Genomic DNA, 25,725 nt, shown 5'->3' on the forward strand with positions numbered 1-25,725 from the left:
GCTCAATCACCTTGCCCAAGAATGGTAGATTTGAGAGTGGGCGATAGTTGGCCAAATTGGTTGGGTCTAAAGATCTTTTTTTAAGAAGCAGTTTAATGACCGCCTCTTTCAGCGGGTCTGGGAAGGCTCCCTCACAGAGGGAAGCATTCACCACCTCGCAGAGCCCATCGCCCAGCCCTTCCCGGCTCGCTTTTATCAGCCAGGATGGGCAAGGATCAAGGAGACAGGTGGTCGGTTTCACTTGTCCAAGCAGCCTGTCCACATCCTCAGAGGTAACAGATTGGAATTGATCCCATGTAACAGGACTAGACAGAACTCTAGCACTCTCCTGCCCAGGCCCTGCTCCCATGGTGGAGTCTACCTCCTTACTTAGGACTGTGTAGTCTCAGACAACCAGAGCCATTAGATCTTTAAGTACAGAAACAATTTAAGAAAACCTATTTTAAAAGACGTATTAGTTCACTATCAGCCTTTGGAGTTCTAAGAAACCCCAAAATAAGTGCAGTTTTGAAAGGTTCAGTCCACCATCTTAGTTCAAATGGCATCCTATTACAGTCGTACCTTGGAAGTCAAACAGCCTAGTTCTCAAACGTTTTGGCTCCCAAACAGTTGAAACCCGTAAGTGACTGTTCCAGCTTCCAATTGTTCTTTTGGAAGCCGAACATCTGACGGGGCTTCCAGTTGGCTGCAGGAGCTTCTGCTTTACTTTTTGAATGTTTTGGAAATCGAACAGACTTCCGGAACGGATTCCATTATACTTTCAAGGTACAATTATATATCCAAGAATAAATGAAAACCTGTTCCTTCCTTGATCTCGGGAACTATAATTCAAAATGGGTTGTTTCCAGTACTAGTCCTACTCAGCGTAGACTAGTTGAAGTTAATGGGCATGCCAAACTTAGATTCATTAATTTCAATGGGTCTACTATGAGTAGTACTTAACTGGATACAACCCAATATGTTCAAAGGTATCCAAATGCAACTTTCCAAAATATACAGAAATTGGCAGTGAGTGCAACTCCAAGTTCTCCCCTGTATCAGCACCACAATGAAATTAGCTTCAAAATTCAATCACAAAATCAATTCAAGGTCGTGTAAGGTTGTTGAGTTTTTTGCATTTTAATTTAATATTTCAGTGTGAAAATACTAGAGAAAAGGTTTATCTGTAGACTGACCTCAGTTCTGCAAAAACCAAAGGGCTCTTTTGAATTTCATAGTTTTCGGCCCTACAGAAGTCTTGACATGCATGAGAAACACTGTCTAAAATCAGGATCATTTGCGCTTCCTTTGTGTATACACAGTTACATATGTACACACAGACAGACGGATACATACAAATATCACATATCCTGAGCTGACTAGCAGTTAGTTTCAGCTGCAACTACAACCACACAGGAGCTCTTCGGCATACATCATTCTGACTTGGCAGGGACAACAATTGCAGATCAGGCAGGTTGCATATGAGCTGGAGGCCTCTTAACCGTGACTTGAAGTCTTTTTGCTGCAAATGCACACCCACCATACCTAGATTTAACAAGATAGTGACACCTCTTGAAACCCTGTACAGAAGTGCTGTAGGAAAAAGAGTTCTCTTGTTTTTCGTGGATATCCTTTGGAACTGCCATTGTGGTTTTTGCCATCAAACACCACCAAGATCTATAAAGACACTAATTTTTACACACATCTACCTCTTTCCATTAACAAAATATTACACTGCAATTTTTACAACCCCAGCCACAGATTTAACATGTTTCCATTTCAGTGCCTGAACTTACCCGTACACTTTTCATATTTTCCCTTTGAAAGTTCAGAAGTTTTTTGGGGGTGGGGGAGCTCCAAGGATGTAGGTTTTTTTTAAAAAAAAATCCATACATTCTGCTGCTAAGGTTAGGAATTTGTTTCATCCATCAAAGCAGATCCCTTCCAGCATAAAACAGTTTGAGTGGCACTCATCAAGGTCCTTTAAAGTGACACCACCAAAGTGTGTCAGTTGGCAGAAAGAACTGTACAGATGTCACCAAATACCAAAAAAGAAAAAAAAGAGGGCGGAATCCTCCTACTCTGCGTCTTGATCTTGAACCTAGAACTACATGATCCACTTTTCATTTCAGCACAACAGGGATTACAAAATCCTGACCTGAGTTATATGCAATACAAAGAACTACGATCATTGAGAAAACCCAAACACTCCTGGTGAGGCTCACCGTAAAGACCCCATCAGCGTTATCACAAAGCTACGACAAAATATGCATTACAAAAAAATCATTCATCAGGAGGGGGAAATGGCACAGGGTCAGGTGGAGAAGTATCAAAAACAAAACAAACAAACAAACAAAAAACACCAACCAGTATAGACACAGGTTCATTGCATGCCGTGAAAACAAGCAAAGAACCTTGCTTTCGGAAAAACTCACAAAAGGTGTTTAAAAAGCCCAGGCTCTACTGCTCCCTTCCCTCCCCACCCCAATATTTTACTCCACACGCTCAGTGTGACACAGAGCTGGTGTTCAACTGGGGCTCACAACAATGATGGGAGGGGGGGAGGATGCACAAGCCCCTTGGCAGAACACTGAGTGCCCTCCCCTGCACCAAAGGACCATGTATACAGCAGCCAGGAACAGTACTCTTCCCCCCCCCCCTGCTTTGGTTATGGTTCAGTGCGCCAAAGCAGCCTTTTGTCTGGCAGGTGATGAGTGTGGAGAGGGCTGAAGTCGATCGGCTGAAGCAGAGTTGCTCAGGCTAGACTGAAGGTAAACCGTCTTGTGAAAGAGTCTGTTGCTGAGGAAGACCACCAAGGAAAAGAGGCGCAGCTGGAAGTGGCTGGAACACAAGGGAAATGGCTATTAGCTCCCAGCCAAAGGCTTTCTGGTCCAAAAGAAGATTGGAGCACTCTGACCTTTCACTGCACGAGTTCTGCCTTGCATCAGTTAATGAAAAAACAGCACAATTCATTTGCGTCTCTTCAGGCCACTCCTTCCCCAAGCCACACCCCTCACTCACCCTGGCCCACACTCTAGTGCTTTTGCATGCCTGGCATGTGTCCTTGGACTGCGATGACTCTTGCTTGCCTGGAGTGAGAGTGCATGTGTGCGTGTACATAGACATGCATAGAATCCTCTGTATTTTGCATAGCTGGAATGAAGCTCCGCTAAGCAGAAGAAAGAATCACATACTTTGTTCCACCCACTTTTGTCTCTGGTATGTGGCCTCTGGAAAACTGGCCCTAAGGGAATGCAGCCCTCAGCTGGAAAAAAAAAAGGTTTCTCAGCCCTGTTCTAAGGGGACCTAGCACTGAAATTATGTCCTTTGAGTGCAATTGCTTAGGCTCAGAAATCTTATATGCAGGTGCACGTGCTCCTTTTGCACTTAACTTTCTGCAGCCCTACTTTCAAAACTATTTATTTCATTAATTTGCATACTGTCCTTCATCTGAAGACCACAGGGCGGTTCACAACACAAAACATACAAAATATGCCTATGTGTGTGCGCTCTAAGGGCCATAACACAGCCTAAGGGCATTTTATAAGTATTTTATAAGCAGACTGTAGGACATTCAGGGTTTAAATATCTTCGTAGCCAAGCACAGTTGGGAGCAACTGTATACACTACAGTATGCATTAGATAGGATAGTGTCTTCAGCAACATGTAATTTGCTTTATTGAGATTCAACTTTCAGCGTTCCACAAAAGTCGTCTCTGCAAGTGGCACCTGTAGTCATTCTGGGAATCTTAACTCTGTCCCAGTTACTCTACACAGAAGATAAATGCCTCTTTTGACACTCTCTCTCTCTCTCTCTCTCTCTCTCTCCCCACTCAACACTCCAGTTTCTGCTGGTCAAATAGCAAGCACACCCCACACCACCCATCAGGAATACTAAGAATGTTAAACTTGCAGTCAGGGCTCCCAAAGTTATCTAGTTCACCAACAGAGGGGTAAACTAAATCACAAAGATGGCAAGAAGCAGTTAGCAGCATGAAGAATTGAACAGATTTCATAGCCAACTGCTTAGACTTATTTTCCATCATTTCATACAGGAAGAGAGAATACATACTATGCTTTCCCTGGTGTCTTTGCTTCATTGGCGCTGATGATAAACAGAGGAAAAAGAATGGAGAACAGACAGCCACTGGAAAAGAAATAATAAATTAATCAGAGCATTCTTATTATGAGATGGTTTCTGTTCACACATATGCGCCTATTGGCACAAGATACAGCAGCAATGTTTACAGAACTACTGCTAGGGGTATCTCTATAGATCTGTGAAAGTCAACCTACGAACAAATAACATTGCGCAAGTTGAACACAAGTATATTGCAGAATTGGGTAGCGGAGGCGAGACAAATGCGAACGCAGATTCGGGGCAAATTCTTATCGCACAAGCGAGTCTAATCATTTTCCTTGCCACGTTTTGCTGCAGCCCTTTTTAATGTTAAGAAATCCAATAATAAAATTGGTCAGACATCAAGATCTTTTCCCACACTCAGTATTCACCAACACCAATTTGAGAAAACAATTAAGAGGCACTAATCCTACTCGAACCACCACTATTAATCATTCACTCACACCTTGCAGTCCACTGCACTAATGCAAAGCGCTTAAGAGAGTTTCATGCTCAGTACACTCCTACCCCAGGCAAGTGCCTGGCCCCCTATTTATGCTGATGCTACTCAATACACCACTACAAAGGGTAGGTGCAACAGCTGGATGCCAACCTCTGCACAAATCCATGGATCTCAGCACTACATCTGTGTGGTCTTGGCCCAAGACACAGGTGGATCAGAATTTCTGTGAAAGTTTTGAAGTCCTCTTTAAAACAAATCTTATTCTTATAGTCTACTTGTTCATTAGCATGCTGTGTGGTAAAGGGGAATAACATTCTAGAAAGAGGGTATCTATTTTCCAGATGTTGCATGGGGGGAAACAGATCTTGGCTGTACCCCTAGACCAGGTATCCCCAAACTCTGCCCTCCAGCAGTTTTGGGACTACAACTCCCATCATCCCTAGCTAACAGGACCAGTGGTCAGGGATGATGGGAATTGCAGTCCCAAAACAGCTGGAGTGCCGAGTTTGGGGATGCCTGCCCTAGACTCAAAAATTGTCTTTACACCTTATCTCCCTGCCCCACGCCAGTACCATCTATCCTGTTTTCTTATCATTCACGCAATATTACTTGCACTAGTCAGTTTCCCCCAAACTGGTGCCCCCTAGATAGTTATTGAACTACCACTCCCATCAGACCCTGCCGGCATAGTCAATAGTCATGTATGATGCAAGTTGGATTCAAAAGTATCTTGAGGGCACCAGGTCGGGGGTGGCTGCTTTAACCCCACACCTTCCCTTCCTGTCCCACTGCTTTATCTTGTGTACATTTGATTCTACATTTGCCTGCTGTAATATCCAAAGAAAATATATCCAAACAAATCACCTGATAATGTAAGAAGACTGCATTGCAGTGAGGAAGGCCAGTGGTAAGCCAAATCCAAAGTAATAAGGCCAGTTTCTTTCAATGTTGGATAATCGTTGATGCATTTCAATTCCTGACATGACAAAAGCCAATCACAAAGTGTTAAAAGAAGGCAAAGACACATAGATACTGGATTTCACATTCCAAGATCTCTCTGCAACAACATCAAAAGGGTGGAAGCCCCTCAAACACCATTTGCAAGCTTGAGCAGTCGAACTCACAGTGTTTCGCAACAAATGGGAGTTTCACAAAGATGCCAAAAACTTGGGTCATACATTGTGGTATGGTCTTTTGCCAGCACACAGCTGGGGCATGCTTACTAAGGAATCACTGAATTTGCAGGGATTACTTCTGGATAAGTTCTCTCTCTCTCTCTCTCTCTCTCTCTCTCTCTCTCTCTCACACACACACACACACACACACACACACACACACACTGCATTCCTCCATAAAGTTCAGAGTGACATTTTTAGAAACTCACAATAACCCAGTGAAGCAGATTAGACTGAAATACAGCAACATTCTCAACGTCTTTCCCAATCTGCTCTGCAGAGCAGCAGAGAAATGAACCTGACCTTGACCTGACCCCAACATCCTAGACACACCACCAGAGGGACAGTTCATAGATGATCAAGATCTCATCTGTGGCGGTAACATTTATATCCATTAAGCACATGGGATGGATGGATTGCGCTAAAAGCTCCCATGGCAGTGTCATAAGTCTCGAGGGCTGATGCTGAGACTCTGCCATATAAGTCACCCTCAATTGCCACGGAGACCCCAGGCACAAAAGAAAGGTAAATATGTATGGACCGGCCCAAAGCTTTAAAGAAAACTCAGCTTTTTGAATAAGGAAGCAAAAAGAAGCACTTACCTTTGTTAAACCAACGATACTCAAAGCAGTAGAGTGAGTAGAGCAGCGACATATGAAGCAGGCTAATTAACTGGCCAATGATATCGATGGGAAACAGGCTTACAATCATTCCCTGCAGAAGGCAAGAAGGAATCAACTTAAAAAGAGGCATTCTTATCTGCAAAGCAGGTGCCTTCCAATCACAACAGAAGCACCATCATTCAGCCCCAAAAAAGCAAAAAATGAAGGGACTAGAAGCTTTTGCTTCTCTCATCCATTAACTGCCACCCATACACTCTTTATTATTTGGGCACAACTAAAGTTTAACCATCATTCCTGCGAGGCAACAGCTGCTGAAGTAATCATTCTTAAGAGGTTACAGCAGCGTGGCAGGAGAGGTACTCAGTTCACACCTTTGAGTCACCTGGAAATATTTTACCTGCCTGCAGCTTCCTGAGCAGCTTTCTACTTTAGGTACTTCATGGTCTGAATGCACAGTTTGGTCTCTTGAAAGCCTGATTGATGCCAGGTTTTGCCTCATAGTTCACATCCACACTATTCATTTAAAGCATATGGCTCCCCCCCCCCCCCGCAATCCTGGGAACTGTCGGCTTCGTGAGGGATAAACTACAGTTCCCATGATGCTTGGGAGAAGTCAGGTCTGTGAAAAGTGGTATAAATATACTTTACATGTACAGTGTGGATGTACAAGGCCTAGGTGATATTCAGGTCCATTTTTTTACTACAGTGGTGCCCCGCAAGACAAATGCCTCGCAAGATGGAAAACTCGCAAAACGAATCTCCTATGGGCTTGCTTTGCAAGACGACAATGTCTTGCGAGTTCCTGCTGGTTTTTTCCCTTCCCCCCCTTTTTCTAAGCCGCTAAGCCGCTTATCAGCTGATCCGATCAGCAGATAAGCCGCTAAAAGCCGCTAATAGCGCTAATCCACTAATCCGTCAATGGGCTTGCTTCACAAGACGAAAAAACCGCTAGACGAAGAGAATCACAGAACGGATTCTTTTCGTCTTGCGAGGCACCACTGTATTCTGTTAAGTGTCTGTGCAGCCAGAGTCCAGGCCTTCCTTGCTATTATTTTATTTTATTAACAACAACAACACAAATCTAACAAAAAGAAAAGAAACAAAGAATCAAAAATGTAAACCATAAAGCTTCACTGCCTGGAAGGACAAAAATACAAAGATACAGTGCAGCTATAAAAGAACTATAAAGCATTAACTCATACAAATATTCCCTTTACAAATAAAAGATTCATAAAAACAAAAGTATTCTCCACCTGCGAGTTCCTCTATTACCGAGAATAAAAGTTCTATTTAGTCTTAAATTTGCCAGACATTTGCATATACTGATGGTACTAAGTAACTGGGTTGTTGTAAAGAGATGCCAGGCCTTCCTTGCTCTTACCTGGATGAGGAAAAGAGCTTGCAGTAAGAGATTAAACAGCATGTCAGCAATGATTTTACTGACGCTGGGGAAAGGCTGGGGCTTTCTTCCCGACACCTCGAAAGCCAGATCAGCAATGTCCTGAAACACAGGGAAATGTTTTTGCAAAACTGATTTCTTAAGGCAAGATTTAACCCTCTCACTACATAGGACCACTGTCACCACAATACAGCTTGTATAAGGAACAAAACAGGCATAGTAAATATAATCCATCTTGGGTAAAACATCTGTAGTTGTTTGTTTTAAAAGAAAACACAGAATATCTCATCAGAAAACCAAGGATTTCATTCATGTTCTGCCTAAGGTAAGAGTCAGTAGCATTTGTTACTGTCCTGCATTTTAACACAGCTGCTTTAACTTCCAAGGTGCTGTTTCCCATCCTTAAAAAATGAAATGAAATGAAATATGAAAGCTTTCAATAAACCACTCAAAACAGGTGGCAGCAAGAGCAGTAATAGACTTCTCCTAATACCATCACTTTACTTTGTTCCGCTTTGGAAACTGATGAGATCCCACCCTCCTCCAGGCCGCTCACAACCAATCATGAGGTGCACATCATCTGTACATAATCAGACATGTATCCATTTTCACTTTACATACTGCTGAATTTGCAATATGCACCCCGAAAGGGGACCAAGCTGGGACACCAGACTTAGGGGGAGCGGCCTTAAAAATACTGGATGTATGTGTGCATATCCAAGTGTGTCTGATTGCATGCATTTGTGTGTGTGGATATACAGATATAAATAGATATGGACCAGATAAATGAGATACACCCTTAAGCTACAATCCTAAACACACTTACTAGAGAATAAGCACCACTGAATACAGTGTTCTTATTTCTGAATAAATTAGTACAAGATTTTGGTGTTGGTGAGACAAGCACTGAAATCATCAATTGATAAGCATTGCACAAAAGGGAATAATATCTTCCTGGCAAGGTCACCTACCTGAAACCAGATGGCATTGACAACTTTACTCAGCACAAAGAGGGGAAGAACCCAAAGGGCACTGAAGATGGAGGTGAGGATAAATTCCAGCCAGGACCAGACATCACCGTGTAAGGAGGGGTCACCTTCCAGAGACAAAGATAAAAAATCAGCCACCCAATGTCTGGGACCAAAGTACTGTGAATTCTACAAGGCTTGTGACAGGAGCCAAAAAGCTACTTTAGGTGCACTGAAGGAGATGGCAAAAGCTAGCAGTTCCCACCCAGCCCGCTTTTGAATGGCAGACCCCTGTATACCAGGTTCCCAATTATTTTTGAAGATTCCCATCAGTTTCCAAAGAGGTTTGGCATGCAGGGCTAGTAGCTGAAACAAGTTCAAGGTCCCTCAGGCACACGGTTCATGTTGCCATGAGTTGATGACTGGCTAACCAAGATGCAAGCAATTGTCTCCTGGCAGTTTTTTTATTTATTTAAGGAAATTTATTTATATAACACAACTTGATTGTAGCGAAACCTCCAACGGATTTACAAGAAATGTTAAAATTATCAATAAAACTGTTTAAAACATTTAAAGGCAACTAAATTTAACAGTAAAAAACAGATAAAAAACATATGAACATTTACTTGCCAGGATAGGTAAAGGTAAATTGGGTCCAGTCGTGACAGACTCTGGGGTTGCAGCGCTCATCTCACTTTATTGGCCGAGGGAGCCAGCGTACAGCTTCCGGGTCATGTGGCCAGCATGACTAAGCCGCTTCTGGCGAACCAGAGCAGCGCACGGAAACGCCGTTCACCTTCCCGCCGGAGCGGTACCTATTTATCTACTTGCACTTTGATGTGCTTTCGAACTGCTAGGTTGGCAGGAGCAGGGACCGAGCAACGGGAGCTCACCCTGTCGCGGGGATTCGAACAGCTGACCTTCTGAACAGCAAGTCCTAGGCTCTGTGGTTTAACCCACAGCGCCACCCGCGCCCCTACTTGCCAGGATAGGCTTGCCTAAACAAGAATGTTTTAAGCAGGCACCAATGAACTGTACAGGAAAGCCTGATAACAATAGGCAACCACAGCAGATCTCTGAGCAGAGGATATATGCTGATAGGGTCTCACTCCCATCAGCAAGCATGCTGCAGCCTTCTGCACCAACTGAAGTTTCTAGGTCAAGCACCAGGGAAGCCCCACACTGAGGGCATTGCAGTAATTCAATATTGAAGTCACCAGTGCCTGAACTACTATGGTCAACAGTTAAAGTTGTCATACCAGGTGCAGCTAATAAAAGGCACTTCTAATACTTACCGATTATTTGTGCTGTGGCTGACTGAAGTACAGGTATAAATACCTGATAGAACAAGAGGAGACTAAGCTAAGAAGAAGAAGGAAAGAAGGAAATCAGTACAGTTTAACATGTTTGTACAGACACGCTCCGTTCTACAATTTAGCCATAATTCTGAAATCTCCAGTACCGTATTGGCCTGAATATAAGCTGCACCCGCAAATAAGCCGCACCTTTAAAATTCAAGGGGGGGGGGGAGAAAAAAAGAAAATGCCCGAATATAAGCCACTCCCTTAAAATTGGGTTACAGGCTGAAAATTGCTGCAGTTGGTAGAATTGTAACTTGGTGTCAATTTAAGCCTTCAGTCTTGAAAATCTACAAAAGTTATTGTACAGTCACTAAAATCACAAATCGCTATTTAATTGCTACAATTCCGCAGGCACTCACACCTATAAATGGCAAATGAACAGTCTCAAGCTCGCAAATCAGCAAGAAAACATTTTTTTTGTTCCATTTTACCATATGTCTGTTTCAAGCGATATCGTTTTTGTAAGGTCGCGAATTTTTGTAAGGTCGCAAATTTAAGCCACGCTTTAACTTTGGGTGGTCGGAATTTGGGAAAAAAGTGAAGCTTATATTCAGGCAAATACGGTATATTTGCAAATTAGTTTACCCTTTCAAAGTCTACAGTTTCCTCCAGGTGTGTATTATTCTTCCCCACATACAGACAGGTGTACAAGAAGACACACAAAAGGTATTGCCCATGCACCTTAGCAAACACTATCAGAAAGTTATCCCTTGCACTAGCATCTCTATGTATGTGGGAAACAAGATAAAGCGACAGACGTTGGGAATTCTACAGGCATATGCTAATCTGCTCTGAATTATGAACGACACAGATGGAGGTGCATAAAGCTAGACCATCAACACTGCAGCCTAACTATCAAGGAAGAACCAGACATGGAACCTACAGTAGACTTTTCATCTGGTGCAATCCAGATTTAGACTACAACTCTCCTATCATCTCTGGCCAATACAGACTGGGCCTGATGGACCTTGTAGTGCTAAACATCTGGAGGGAATCATATTGGCTAATTTTGGGATCTGAAGCACCTTGAACAACTCTGTTGTTGTTGTTAAGGAAGTTGCAGGGAACTTTTGGCCTTCCAGAAGTTACTGAACTACAACTCCTATCTGCCCCAACAAGTGTAACCAATGGCCAGGGATGATGGGAGTTGTAATTCAGCAACTTCTGGAAAGAGCCAAAAGGTTCCCCACCCCTGTTTAAGGAGAGGCAGTTACAGAGACGGCCGCCATGGGAGGGGGGAATGGTTGTTGCCATGGTCCCCAAATTCTGCCCCCTGATCACTTAAGCTTGCATTGCCTATGCACTTTAATATGTCTGCATGCACACAGCAGAGAAAGAGCTAGAAGCTCTATTAAAACAAAGAGCACCAGGGGCATCGTTCTGACTTTTCCTCTAAATACAGCCAAAATCCATATTAGATGGGTTCCTTTTTAGTGCTTCCATACTAAAACTTCACCAGCCAAGACACACTCTAAATGGAAATTTAAAACCCACAATAAATAATATTGTAATCAAGGCTGTGAACATCCATTATACTAACCACAAGGTCAGAAGACTCAGCTGGTTCTAACACACAATTCAGTTCAGTGGTGTTCTGCCCAAGACCACTTCTAGATCTGAATGTGCAGAAGTTTTTGAGGTTTGAGAAATAGGCTCACAAATGAAAGGACTGGTTTATGAAGGCAACGATTCCCCAAAAAATGTAAGTCTAGACATTCCGGTGGCTCACAGACATTTTGTGGGCAGGCCAGAAGGCAGCTGGCAATGATTACTGGCAACAAAGCAGCAGAAGAATTAAGTAGGCCGCATATCCAAATCCCTTTTTCAGGAACCCTCTGAAAAAATAAAATCTGATTTGAGATAGTAAAACATTGGCAAACCAATCTAACACGGAAGATTTAAGTCACTTATTGGTTTGCTCCTGGATTTGCAAGATTCCTGCATGCAAGCCAGCAAACATGTACACAATCATTTCAATGATGTTCAGATGTTTAAAACAACAAAAATATACTAACCCAGAATACACCGCCATTCCACGCACAACACTGAACTATTCGGCTTACTATCCGGGGCTCACTAGAGAGAAACAAGGGGAATGTGTGAGAGCTTCTGACAAGTGACAATGTGAATGTACATTCTGCCCAAGCCTCTCTCAACCAGGGAAAAAACCAGAATAAATACCTTAAATTACTCTTGTCAAATTCCCACTTATCTACAACCTAGTGGTTGGTTTGATAACTTTAGATGCTGAAACTGAGCAGATGTGGACCAGATCAGTTCCGTGGATGGGAGACCACCAGGACACCCATTTCCGAGTAGAACAATAAATCTACTTTTTAATTCTCTTTTCCCAAAAGCCCACCATATTTAGAAATACACACAGGTCCTGCTATCCACACACTCACTACCCAAAAATTCACTTATCCATTCATTATGCCCAAGTCTCGCTATACACTTATCTGAACAGCCAGTTTTCTTCCTTCTGTGTTTTTTCCCTTGCAGTAATGTTCAGGCAGAAACCATGAAGGTGGGGATAGGGATTGGGTGAATCGGAGAGCAGGAGAGATAGGGCAAATTGGTTTTTTTCCTTTGGTTGCAGCCGCTTCAGGAAGAAACCACTGAAAAAGCGGCGAGGGGGGCTTAGAAATATTTCCATAGGAAATAATGGAAATCACAGACTTGTTATGCAAACACTCACCTAACAAATGATCTCCATGGAAAACATTGTGTTTGGTAAGTGGGATCTGCGTGTATAAAATACACGGTTCCAACTTCTATATATCCCACAGTGCCGTTATCATATATTTCCAGGCATTCCTACTTTGATTTGTTAAATATTTCTTATCTTTGTATATTGAAAGTTGGAGCGTGATCAAACTCCAAACCCTCCCAAACTCACTTCTCCTGCTTCCTCTCTTCACTCTGTGCTCTTCGCTGGGCAAGCACACTGCTTGCTCTTCTTTTTCGCTGCTCTTCCCTTTTCTGCTGGATTCGAGCATCCAACTTGGAGATTGTCCAGATCCCCCATATGGAGTCTTTAATTCCCTATACAAAGAGGCAGAGAGAGACAAAATACAGTCATATCTTGGAAGTCAAATGGCTTGCGACTCGAACGTTTTGGCTCCCGAATGCAGCAAACTTGGAAGTGATTGTTCCGGTTTGCGAACATTCTTTGGAACCCAAACTTCTGGTGCGGGTTACACGGCTTCTGATTGGCTGTAGGAGCTTCCTGCAGCCAATCAGAAGCTGCGCCTTGGTTTCCAAACATTCTGGAAGTCGAACGGACTTCCAGAACGGATTCCATTTAACTTCCAAGGTACAACTGTAATCAGGTTCAAATTCAGTAATTTTGGGGGAAACTATGGAGGGAAAAATTAATAGGTGAGTTTTACAGATTAAATACAGATCAATAACCTTGTGAAAACTCTGATTTATGAACTACAGGATGAATTTAGGAAGAAGAAAGGGAAAGACTCACTTGTTCTGCCAGCTCAAAGATGAGCCATACCCTCTTCCTATCTTATTAACCAAATTCCAGTAGAGGAAAAAAGAGTCTGAAATGAAGGTTTACTCAGGGAAACCTACTTCGAGTGGGACAACTAAACCATGAGAATTTACACAGAAATAAGCAACTCCAGCTACTGGAAAGCCTATTGCAACGCCTGCTGGATTTCTGAAACTTCAGTCAAACATTATCTACACATTTTCGAACATATTTTCCAAGCCTAGAGGTCTAGAAACATGACAACGTAAGACAGATTTTGTTTTTAGGATGCTGTATGACAAGCCTAATGCCAAACCTTACAGATGCATACTGCAATAATGGAATCAATGTACACACATAGTCCATTGTACTATGCAGCAAACCACAGCTCAAGTGTTTGGGACAACTCAGATACTTGCATTACATGTTCTTTTTCCTTCTAACATTTTCTCAAAAGACAAGCCTGGATGTCTGCCAGTGGCTTTCTAGCCAAGCAGGAGCTCCAGCACTCTCAATTTTAGCCAAAGGTCAATCCATGAGCAACACCTAGTATTAACTACCCAGTGACCTAGAATAAAATGATTAAATGTTCCAGGGACTCAGAGAAAATGACATCAGAGGGTAGTTTGTTTTCTCTTTTGGCAAACTATTACTCCTTCAAAGATTTGTGTAGTCCAGGGGTCAGCAAACTTTTTAAGGAGGGGGCCAGTTCACCGTCCCTCAGACCTTATGGCAGGCCAGACTGCACAGTGTTATAACACATATAAAACGCTTTTTCTTTACTAATGTAGCCAAGTCCTTAAGTCTGATTAAATTAGGTAGGCCTTCCTTTTGAGAAAAGATGCACATGATTGGGTTGCAAGACCGTGATGTGAGAGGGTAGGGAAATCAACAAAGGGGGGGGGGAGTAAAAAATCTAGAATGCTTAGGACTGTGAGAGAGAAGAATCTGCTATTAAGAACAGATCTGTGGATAGAAACTGAAACAGTATTGTGGGCATTGTCTGGGAAGGAGTTCCAAGAGTAAGAGGCAGAGCTGGTTTTAAGAATAAGGGATTGTAGAATGAATAAAGAGCAGAGGATGAAAGAAAGGGCTTGATGGAAAATGAGGGGTGAAAGATAAGCTGTGACAGAAGCATGAAGAGCTATTTATGAGCATTTCAAAATCTCCCTGCCAGTGGGAATGATAGTGCCAAACTAGGAAGCCGCTCAAGAGGTACATCCTATGCAAAGGGGTTTAGAGTTAGTTCTTGTTTTCCTGCAAAGGTAGTTGTATTAGTTTAGCAGAATCAACCTAGGCAATACCTGAACCATCGACAACTAGCTTTGGGATCAACACCCGCAAACGTGTGTAAAGTGTTACAGTACAGAACTCTTAATGGCCTACAAAACGCTGCCTTTAGAAGTTCCCAAATAAGAGCAGAAAGCATAGACTGGATGCAAAAAACGAAACAAAAAACCAATGGAGGAGTGGTTAAATGAGATCAAAATAGCTGGCAAGGGGATTAATACTGGTAGCAGAATGCTGCACAGAGATACAGTGGTGCCCCACAAGACGAATGCCTCGCAAGACGAAAAACCCGCTAGACGAAAGGGTTTTCCGTTTTTCGATGTGCTTCGCAAGACGAATTTCCCTATGGGCTTGCTTCGCAAGACAAAAACGTCTTGCAAGTCTTGCGATTTTTTTCGCTCCCCCCCCCTTTTCTAAGCCGCTAAGCCGCTAATAGCCTTTTAGCCGCTAAGCCGCTAAGCCGCTAAGCCGCTAATGGCCGCTAAACCGCTAAACTGCTAATAGCGCTAATCCGCTAAACCACTAATAGGGTTGCTTCGCAAGACGAAAAAACCGCTAGACGAAGAGACTCGCGGAACGGATTATTTTCGTCTTGCGAGGCACCACTGTAACTATATCAAGATGAAATTCAGGAAGGTCAGTGTGAAGCATATTTGGTTGTTGCAAAGTGTGAAATAAGAGTACAGACAAAAGAAAACCTAGAAAGCATAGATAATAGTCATGGAGTATGGCAGTGGTGTAGAGGAAGATGGGAAAGCTGATTGAATCAAGTGGAAAGGAACCAAAGATGCTTGATCAACAAGGTAAATGTAATCACCATAATTGGAGACAAGATTGGAAAAAGCAAAATGAAGCTTCAAATTCATGCCCGCCCATCTTCCACAAGCCAAAGGTTAGAGATGGGAGTTGGAGACCAGCAATATCTGGAGGGGTGTATTACACTGTGTATTACACTGTGGTTTGCTCTTGATTTTCAAACCAGGTTTCCACTATCAGATTCTGAGGGCAAGTGTAAACCAGTTTCCCAGTTCAGACGTATGGTTTGCCACAAACTAGGAACTAAATAAGTAGAGCATGTAAGAGGGGGAAGGGTACACCAGATAGCTTAATCTTATAGCACCATACCATGGCGGTATGAACGATCCTATTATCAGGTCGCATAGCTCTTCATAATCAGACCCCAAGGAAATTTGCTTTGAGAATGATTTTACTCTACCATCACATTGATTGCCCACTGAAAATGCAACTCCAGATGGAAATAGCCCCGGAGGCTCTGAGCCCTCTCCTTGCTTTTGCTGTCTGAGAGAAAGAGGCTTCCTTGGCACCTTAGAAAACTAGAATCCACAAATCTTAATATCCAACTGGAAATACTTGAAATCTAATTTTAGCCTATAGGTAAAGAAAGGGACCCCTGACCGTTAGGTCCAGTCGAGACCGACTCTGGGGTCGCGACGCTCATCTCACTTTATTGGCCGAGGGAGCCAGCGTACAGCTTCCGGGTCATGTGGCCAGCATGACTAAGCCACTTCTGGCGAGCCAGAGCAGCGCACAGAAACACCGTTTACCTTCCCGCTGGAGCTGTACCTATTTATCTACTTGCACTTGATGTGCTTTCGAATTGCTAGGTTGGCAGGAGCAGCGACCGCGCAACAGGAGCTCACCCCGTCACGGGGATTCGAACCGCTGACCTTCTGATCGGCAAGTCCTAGGCTCTGTGGTTTAACCCACAGCGCCTCCCATGCCCCAATTTTAGCCTATAAACACACTTTAAAAATAGATGGTCATAATAAAAAGGAAACACTTACCCTGATGAGATCATTAAGGAAGATCTTGACACTGTCTGCCATCTCTACTCCAGCATTGCCTCCACATCTAGAACTATCAACTACAGGGTGAAGGGAAGAAGTGAAGCCAGAACTGTCTCATTGTGAAGAGGTGGGAAACTGGTCGAGCCTTACAGAAGAGAGAAAAGCAGAGATTGCCATTACTAAAGAAACAAAACACATTTGTGATTGATTATAAATAAAACAGTTGCATTCATTTGAATCATTCTCAGCTGCAGTGCATAACGGATGTTTAAAAGTGTTCCAACTCCCAAGACTATATCAGTGATAATGAGATGCCTGTTTTGTATGAAGTTCTGAGATAATTTCTAACTTTGCTGCTTGCAACCTACACTCAAGTAATAATGTCAAAGATTCTGCAAAACATTCCAGCTGCCGTAACAACCACAAGTAATTGGGCATTCACACACTGCCCAAGCATTCAGCTGTTGTGGTTTGGATGTGGGGTGATGTGATGTGAAGCATGTTGGCAGAATTTCAGGAGGTGGTTTCCATCATAGGTGGGGAACTAATGCCTACATGCAGTTCCCTCCTCCACATGCTAAACCAGTCCAAACCATTTGCGTTCTTTAACCTAACTCTCCAAATCTCCCTTTATCTCTACATCACTCTTTCCCGTCACCCAAAAAATAATAAATATGTTCCAAGGAGGCAGGGAAGTAAAGAGTCACAAAACAGACACACCCTAAAACGTGTATTTCACATACTTATTCTGAATCTCCGCTTTCTCAGCTATGAAATTACACACATAATATAAAACAAAGCAATGCTTCATAAATGTCCTTGCACTTTTAAGACTAAAATAGTGACCAAACCTAACCATGAAGAATATTTATTGTGAGTGCAGAAGGTGGCAAAGCGTATAGCGATCCCATTACACAACGGAGAAGGCTCTTCGAGGAAAATAAACCTGAAGCCAACAAATGATAAACTGATGTCTGCAATTAGCGAACACTTAAAAGGAAATAAAAGTCTTCCATATTCAAAATGGCTAAGCAATTTATTCTAGTGCGCATGAAATTTGAATAAAATGTAAGGTTCTAAGTTGTCAGTGTTGTAAGCTCCTTGTGCTGCTTCTTCACACAGTATGCTCACTGTACATCTCACTTGACAAAATAGTGTAAAGAAAAAAAGAAAGCTCTCTGCCCCAAGTAATCTACAATCTACATTTAGACAGCAGACAGTGAATCAGGGGGGGGGAGCGGACAGAGGAGCACCGCTGGAAATGTAATCTGGGCTAACTGTGAATAAATGCATTTTTAAATATTTAGACTAAGGCTGAATTCAGGCATCCAAACATGGTTAACAATGCTTTGTCAAATGTATTTTAGTGTGGTATCTGAATTGACAAACCATTTTTTGGGGTTGGCTGGAAAGCTAGCATCAGAAAACATTGTTTTCAAACTATAATTTGTGTGGTTTGGCATAATGAAAAACTACCAGGCTTCTGAAATCACTGGAAATACCGTCAATTCAAGAATTACCTAAAGAGTCAGATCAGCTCTGTGTGAAATGTTGTAGTTCCACTGTAGTTCAAGTAAATAAGAGCCACCATTCTAGCAAGTTATACCATTTTTAAAATCACAACTAACGTGATCTCTATCAGTGAAATGATTCTACTTAGCAATTTTTGTAGATAAAGAAAATAGAAAAGCAAACTGGCATTTATAAAGAAACTATTTGTGACTCATCTTGAACAAAATCATATTGTTCCTAGTCTTGCACTGGATTCTCAAGTTCCGTATTAATATATGCCTTCATATACACATTTTGCCTCCAGCGTTCAGCAAAAGGTAATTAGGAGTGTCAAGAAAGCACACGTTCCTGTTCAGAGCAGAATGTGTGTGTGTGCTTTCTTTTGTGTTTCATTTGCTCAGCACAGGTTTAGACTAGTTAGACCACACTAATGGCGCAGTCACTCCAAAGTGAACAATTACAGTGGTGCCCCGCAAGACGAATGCCTCGCAAGGCGGAAAACCCGCTAGATGAAAGGGTTTTCCGTTTTTGAGCTGCTTCGCAAGACGAATTTCCCTATGGGCTTGCTTCGCAAGACGAAAACGTCTTGCGAGTATTCCGATTTTTTTTCGCTCCCCCCCCCTTTTTCTAAGCCGCTAATAGCCTTTTAGCCGCTAAGCCGCTAAGCCGCTAAGCCGCTAATAGCGCTAAGCCGCTAATAGGGTTGCTTCGCAAGACGAAAAAACCGCTAGACGAAGAGACTCGCGGAACGGATTATTTTCGTCTTGCGAGGCACCACTGTAGATATAGAACCTCTATGTCATTAGAAAGTTTTTCTTTAGGTTATGTCTGCACTACTACAGACTGAAATCAGTTTTACACACAGTTAGCTGAAGGCTCCCATCCAGAGCCTATGGGAAGCATAGTTCTGTGAAGGTACAAAGAATCTGTTAGCAAATAAGTTTTTCATTCTCATAAAACTACTGTTCCCACAACCCCACTGGAGAATCTGGGTTCATTACACCCATTTCAAACTGGTTTAAAATGAGCAGTATAAATTTGGCCTTAGCGTCCCATACATATACAGCAATTCCATGAAGTTGTGAGCATAGTTCTGAACACGCACATATTGAATAGCAACTAAAATCCCTTCCAAATTAAGCCCCAGCTTGTTCATATTTTAAACAAGGATGGCACTACTTTCTCACCACTGCAAGGAGCTTTGATAGTTAGATGCAAAGCATAATTATGTATTATAGGGTCTCACAGGTCCTCACTAATGGGCATTAACTCTTCCTAACAAAAGCTATTCAGTCTGAAACAAGTGTTTGTCCATCTCTGGTATATGAAATACTGCCTAACACCACCCTAGGGACTACAGTATGCAAGCACAGCTCACTGAATCATCCTACTTGAGAACAAAATTACTGTGTTGATCTCACTATCCATTCATCCTCTTGCCAAAAAAGAATTTGTGCTGTTCCTAGCAAGTTGCTGAGTGCTCCAGTTAAAATAATGTACACAACACTACCTACAATATTAAAGCTACACTTCAATTTAATGATAATAGTGAGCATTAATATCACACTTTAAAAAAAACCCTGAAGAAAGTTTCTTAGTAATCCTTACATTAGCCCTGTCTTGTAGATTAGTATTATTTTCCCCATATTAACCATGATGGGCTGAGAGAACCAAGCCCATGTAGCAAATTTGTGGCTGTGGCAATACTTGAACTAGGGACTTCCTGGTTCAGGCTAAAATCCTAGCCACCCTTACCTGGGAGTAAGTCCCACTGATTTCAACAGGACTTACTTCTAAGTATATATGGTTAGGATTGCACTCAGTCTCATTGCTGCTGTCAGACGCTCAGATTTCACACAGGGCAAATAGGCCACTCTGGAACCATGTGGTGGAGGGTGGCACTTATAAATTATACAATATATACAAATACACAAGTGCTAGTTTCAGAAAATCGTAAAACAATCAGCAGTGATATGCACCCCATCTTCCACCTTTAGCACCTGTCTGCCAAGGAACAGCCGCTCCACCTCAAAATGGCAATTTAGGTCATTTCATGAGAAAATAAAGCTGCACACTTCAACAGAGAATTGATCTCAGTTACACCCAGAAAAAGATGGGAATGGAGTGTGGGGATGATGCAAAAAGAGGGTAAGAGTCCAGCGACGAAGCTAAATTAGTTAGAGAGAAAAGGGGCAGCTCAAGCACAGCAGACAAGGAGAACTGGGTGCAGCGGTGCTGAATTGCAGGGACAGATGCAAGATTTAAAGGGTTTGGGTGTACATGGGAATAGAAACAAAAGGTTTGAAGGGTGTGTGTCTTGTGGTCCTCCAAAGCAGAAAAAGACAGAAGGATGCCTGTCAGAGCAAACAGAGAGAAGGTGCCAGAGCAACAAACTGGAGGAGGAGTGTAAGGTTTATATATGGGGAAAGATCTGAGGTTATGTATTGCAGACCAGGGAGAAGAGATGGGGTGGCGAGCACAAATAAAAAGGGTGGTATTATGTTATTAAAGCAAGCGAAAAGAAGGGTCACAACTGCCGGTCACAACTGCATGCAATTATTAGAGAGAGTGTTTCTGAGAACAAGGTAATTTATTATACCCCAGAGGGGCGGGGTATAAATAATAAAATTATTATGATTAAAATTATGAATAGGAAAAAGGTGTGAGGTTGCCCAAAAGGGAAATGGTGGGAGGATATTGCTGGGTGGGTAGGAGGCAGGCATGGAGGAACCGGATCGAGGGTCCCCAATCTAGGCTTGCAACTAGGAAAAGAGGGACCGGGGAGGGGGGAGCCCCAGAAGAGGGAATTAGAAGGGGAGGCGGAGGAGGGTAAAGGTGTGTCGCAAGCCACACACACACACATATACGGGGTCTTCGATACTTGCCGGCCTAGGGCGCTCGGGGTCCGTGGCGGCGGCGGCTGACCCGACCCAGGCAATTGACAAGCAGCTGCCCCGGCCGCCAGAAAAGGCTGACTGAGCTGAATAACAAGCTCCTTGGGCAGCGCCGACCGGGAAGCCACTGCGCAGGCGCAGCGCACCGGGCACCCCCTCCCGCCCCCCTGCCTCTCTCTCCGGATTACAAGGAGCGAGACGGCCGGCTTGGGTTTGACGGAGACGCGCATGCGCCCTTCCGCGGATTCTCACCCCCACTCCTTTCCCCGAGGTAAAGAGCAAGCGCAGTAAAGGAGGAGGAGACGGAAGCGGGAAGCTCCTCAGAGGACGGGGGGGGGGGGAATGCAGCGTTGCTATGGAGACGCCCCTGCTCAGTCTCTCACAGACCTGCTTTGACAAATGAAAATAAAAATTAAGAGCATCGCAATGTGTGGCTCGTTTGCTTTTTGCTGTGCTCTTTTTTACAGGTTGTCTTAAAACACACATGCATATGGTTCGCCCTGTTGAAATATTTATTCCTCCGCCCCGTGCCAACAAGCCAAACCTGAGAACTACATTGCCCTTTTATTTTGAAAGCTGTGGTAAATATTTGTAAAAAGGTGACAGGGAAATTAATAATCAGGTGGCTTGCAATCCTACGATGTTTCCAGTCTGGAGAAAACACACACACACACACACACACACACACACACACACACACACAGCCTCTGCATTATTCGGTTGCCTCCCCTTTGTAGAAAATAAATAAAAGTCAATATTAACTCAAGTACTAAGCAGTTGAAGTCAACAGCACTTTCTATCAAGGCTGCACAGCGCTGCTGCCTCAGCGAATAAGACCCATTTGAACTCGGCTGGACTTCTGAGTAAACATGTACTTGCACCAATGCTCTCCTGAAAACATTTCAATCCATGGACAGAGGAAATACACAGGCCAATATTTTGTTCCATGTTAAACAGGAATACCAACCCATCCGTCATCTCAGAGTCATCACAAAAAAGTGGATTAAAATCCCAATTCCGCACACAAGCGTACTGTATATGCATTTCAACAGTTCAGCTTTTGGTGAGGCACTATTGAATTGTACCCCTCCTGGAATATACCAGTGGTTTTCAGCCTTTCTTAACATTTAGGAAATCTCTACAGCACCAACTTGTCTGCTATGGAGCCCCAGTTCCCCAAAAATATTGTAGAGGAGACTGAAATACATTCTGGGATGCAAATTAGAGCTCACGGTACTTACAGGGCCTATTGGGTTTCACCAGAAACTTGTGTGAGCAAAATAGTCACACATACACAACACACACCCCCCCCCCCAACACTTAAGATTTTCTTATGGCTGCAGGTTGTTGGAGCCTTTCAGGGAAGCTTGTCTCTTATTACTGATCTTCCTTACTGAAAAAAATCCTTAAAAGTTTTTGAGAAATCCTATGGTTTCCTACAACACAGTCTGAAAACCAGCAGGGAATCTGTGTCAGAGAAGAAGGAAATTTTAGAAGTTGTGGCGCCTAGATCTGCAATGTTTATCACTTGTTTAAGTAGCTTCTCTTGCATAGTATTCAGGTATAACAAAGATACTTAGGAATAATGGAAACCCAATATTGTCGACACCGACTGGCAGCAGCTCTCAGTTCTTTCAGGCAAGGGTCTCTTCCAGCCCTAGCTGGGAGATTCCGGAAACTGAACCTGCAACCATTTGCATTTTACTTGTTAAATCTTTATTAAGTTTCTTTATCTGATACATCCATTTCACAACAGGAGCATATCATATTTTCTTAGCAGTACTAAATGAATAACATTTTTCATTGTCCACATGTGTGACAAGATATACCATTAGTTTTTTGCAGCACTGTTTTAACTTCATCCACTATTTTTTTTTTAAAAGGGGGGGGCACAATCAATCTTGAGTTGGATTATACCTAACAATATACTTCTGTGTTTACTGAGAAGTAAAGCTCACTGTGTTCAGGGGTGCTTATCCCCATGTAAATTAGTTTATATATAATCACATACCCTTTAACATTTCTCCGATGAAAATAGGGACATCCCATTCCTTAATGATAATTTTACTATTTATACCCCACACATCTTACTGGGTTTCCCCAGCCACTCTGGGCAGCTCTGAACATATATAAAAACACAATAAAACATTAAACATTTTTTAAAAAATCTATACAGAATTGCCTTCAGACGGCTCAGGGGTTGGATAACTTCAGATAACCCTCCAACATTTCTCCAATGAAAATAGGGACATCCTAAGGAAAAATGGGACATTCCGAGATCAAATCAGAAACTGGGACAGCTTCTGTAAATCAGCGATGTCCCTGGAAAATAGGGACACTTAGAGGGTCTGTAATCACCAGTACGAAAACAAACAGAGTTTATATTCCACCATGCATATGCGCAAGATTCTCTAGCACAGCTGTAATGCGTAAAACCCGCGCCCTGCTTTTGCTTCCACCAAAAACTGAAAACGAAAAGACCCGTCAGTTTTCCTCCCTTAGAACCGGATACTATGCAAACCGAGCCCCCGTTATTTACAGCCCCTCTTTCTCCAGGTCCAAACTTACCTCCGGAGGCTCTCCAAACAGACCTCATCCAGGTGTCCGCACACCTGTCAGTCTCTGCCGTTCTGTTCTGTACAAACAGATCCCCTTTCCAAGGCCAGGGACATCTTTGTACACAGCCGGTGCCCTCTGGGAAACGTAGTTCCGAGCCTTCCTTTGCTTTGCATAACAGGAGGGTTGTGTCACTTTTACAGAGCCTTGAGTGGCCGCGGAGAGCAATCTGGGAGCTGTAGTTCAATCTAATGGGTCCTTCTCCGCTTTCTCGGCGTCCAATGAGAATTCTTCCGTGTGTTGTCCCCCCCAACGCATCCGGGATCCCATCGCAGCGCCGGGTTCTCTGCATAGATCGAGAGCGAGCACCGTCTACCGCGGATGCTTCCACAATTGCTATCAGTGCCCAAACCTTCCATTTTAGCATGCCTGAAAAGACCGGTTGGGGTGGGGAAAATCCTCCGTTTAGGCTGTAATCCTACACTTACCGGGATGGGGGAGGTAGTTCCCCGTTAATGGAACTTACTTCCGAGTAGGCATGCACAAGATTGTGCTCTTAACCTACCTCTGAGTAGGGCTAGGTGATTCCCAGGTTCCGCATGTGCGGATGACATAACGATGTGCTTAAATATAGGAAGGAAGAAGGGAGAAGGAATAAGCTCAGAAATCCTTTGGGAAAAAGGTAAAAGGCGGATCTACACGGATCCTCATGAATTCATATGATTTTTTCATTCAAATTAAATAAAACCACCATGATATTGTAGACCATGTCTTACTCTGTAGAAAGCATCAAAAAAATCACGCATCTACTGTTTCGGGGGGGCGCAGGGGCGCAAAAACATGGTTAAAAAACACGGATCCTCATGGATCCTCATGATTTTTCCACTAGATCAGCCCAAAGTCACCATCAGATCAAAGATCATGGCCATGGGTACAGCATCCACCACAAAAATCACGGATCCACGGCTTCCTGGCGAAACCGTGGCCCAAAAACGTGGTTTTCAAGAATGGATCTTCATGGATCCACACGCTTTCTGCATCGGGCCAACCCAAACTCACTGTCAAATCACACATCATAGTAAGGGGCACAGCCTACACCACAAAAAACTCGGATCCACACCTGCCTGGCCACGCCCTGGCCCAAAAACGTGGTTCCGAAGCACGGATCCTCATGAATCCTCATGATTTTTGCACTAGATCAGCCCAAAGTCACCATCAGATCAAACATCATGGCCATGGGCACAGCATGCAACACAAAAATCACGGATCCACGGCTTCCTGGCGAAACCGTGGCCCAAAAACGTGGTTCCGAACCACAGATCCTCATGGATCCTCACGCTTTTTGCATCGGGCCATCCCAAACTCACCGTCAAATCACACATCATGTCCAGAGGCACAGCCTGCACCACAAAAATCACGGATCCACGGCTTACTGACCATACCGTGGCCCAAAAACGTGGTTTTGAAGCACGGATCCTCATGGATCCTCACGCTTTTTGCATTGGGCCAACCCAAACTCACCGTCAAATCACACATCATGTCCAGGGGCAGAGCCTGCACCACAGAAAACTCGGATCCACGGCTTCCTGGCCACTCCAAGGCCCAAAAACGTGGTTCCGAAGCACGGATCCTCATGGATCCTCACGCTTTTTGCATTGGGCCACCCCAAACTCACCGTCAAATCACACATCATGTCCAGGGGCACTGCCTGCACCACAAAAAACTCAGATCCACGGCTTCCTGGCCACTCCATTGCCCAAAAACGTGGTTCCAAAGCATGGATCCTCATGGATCCTCACGCTTTTTGCACTAGATCAGCCCAAATTCACCGTCAAATCACACATCATGTCCAGAGGCACAGCATGCACCACAAAAATCACGGATCCATAGCTTCCTGGCGAAACCGTGGCCCAAAAACGTGGTTTTGAAGCACAGATCCTCATGGATCCTCACTCTTTTTGCATTGGGCCAACCCAAACTCACTGTCAAATCACACATCATGTCCAGGGGCACAGCCTGCACCACAAAAAACTCGGATCCACAGCTTCCTGGCCATTCCATGGCCCAAAAACGTGGTTTTGGAGCACGGATCC

The 25,725-nt window shown here is 43.5% G+C and overlaps 1 protein-coding gene across 2 annotated transcripts; it reads right to left on the bottom strand.

Annotated features, from left to right (window-relative positions):
- Nucleotides 1–1,095: 1,095 nt before the first annotated feature.
- On the bottom strand, nucleotides 1,096–23,802 carry EI24 (EI24 autophagy associated transmembrane protein). 2 transcript variants are annotated; one of them, XM_081171819.1, is made up of 11 exons: nucleotides 23,645–23,802; nucleotides 16,668–16,815; nucleotides 12,988–13,133; nucleotides 12,104–12,164; nucleotides 10,023–10,089; nucleotides 8,731–8,855; nucleotides 7,742–7,861; nucleotides 6,340–6,451; nucleotides 5,427–5,538; nucleotides 4,052–4,126; nucleotides 1,096–2,820 (listed from the first exon to the last, which is right to left on the bottom strand). In XM_081171819.1, the coding sequence occupies exons 2-11, from the start codon at nucleotides 16,707–16,709 to the stop codon at nucleotides 2,655–2,657; spliced, it is 1,026 nt and encodes a 341-aa protein (XP_081027945.1). In that variant the 5' UTR covers nucleotides 16,710–16,815; nucleotides 23,645–23,802; the 3' UTR covers nucleotides 1,096–2,654. The 2 variants fall into 2 exon arrangements, with proteins under 2 accessions (XP_081027945.1, XP_081027946.1); XM_081171820.1 differs by lacking the exon at nucleotides 23,645–23,802 and adding an exon at nucleotides 21,068–21,224.
- Nucleotides 23,803–25,725: the final 1,923 nt, after the last annotated feature.

Source organism: Podarcis bocagei (assembly GCF_964188305.1).
Source record: "Podarcis bocagei genome assembly, chromosome: 15".
NCBI lineage: Eukaryota > Metazoa > Chordata > Lepidosauria > Squamata > Lacertidae > Podarcis > Podarcis bocagei.

Bases quoted from the DNA above. Each gene is read 5' to 3' on its own strand.
- EI24 (XM_081171819.1), bottom strand. From the start codon at position 16,709: ATGGCAGACAGTGTCAAGATCTTCCTTAATGATCTCATCAGG. The intron at 7,862-8,730 runs GTAGGTGACCTT...CCTGTGTTTCAG, and splicing joins TCAATGCCATCTGGTTTCAG to GACATTGCTGATCTGGCTTT. The intron at 6,452-7,741 runs GTAAGAGCAAGG...TGCCTTCTGCAG, and splicing joins AAGCTCTTTTCCTCATCCAG to GGAATGATTGTAAGCCTGTT.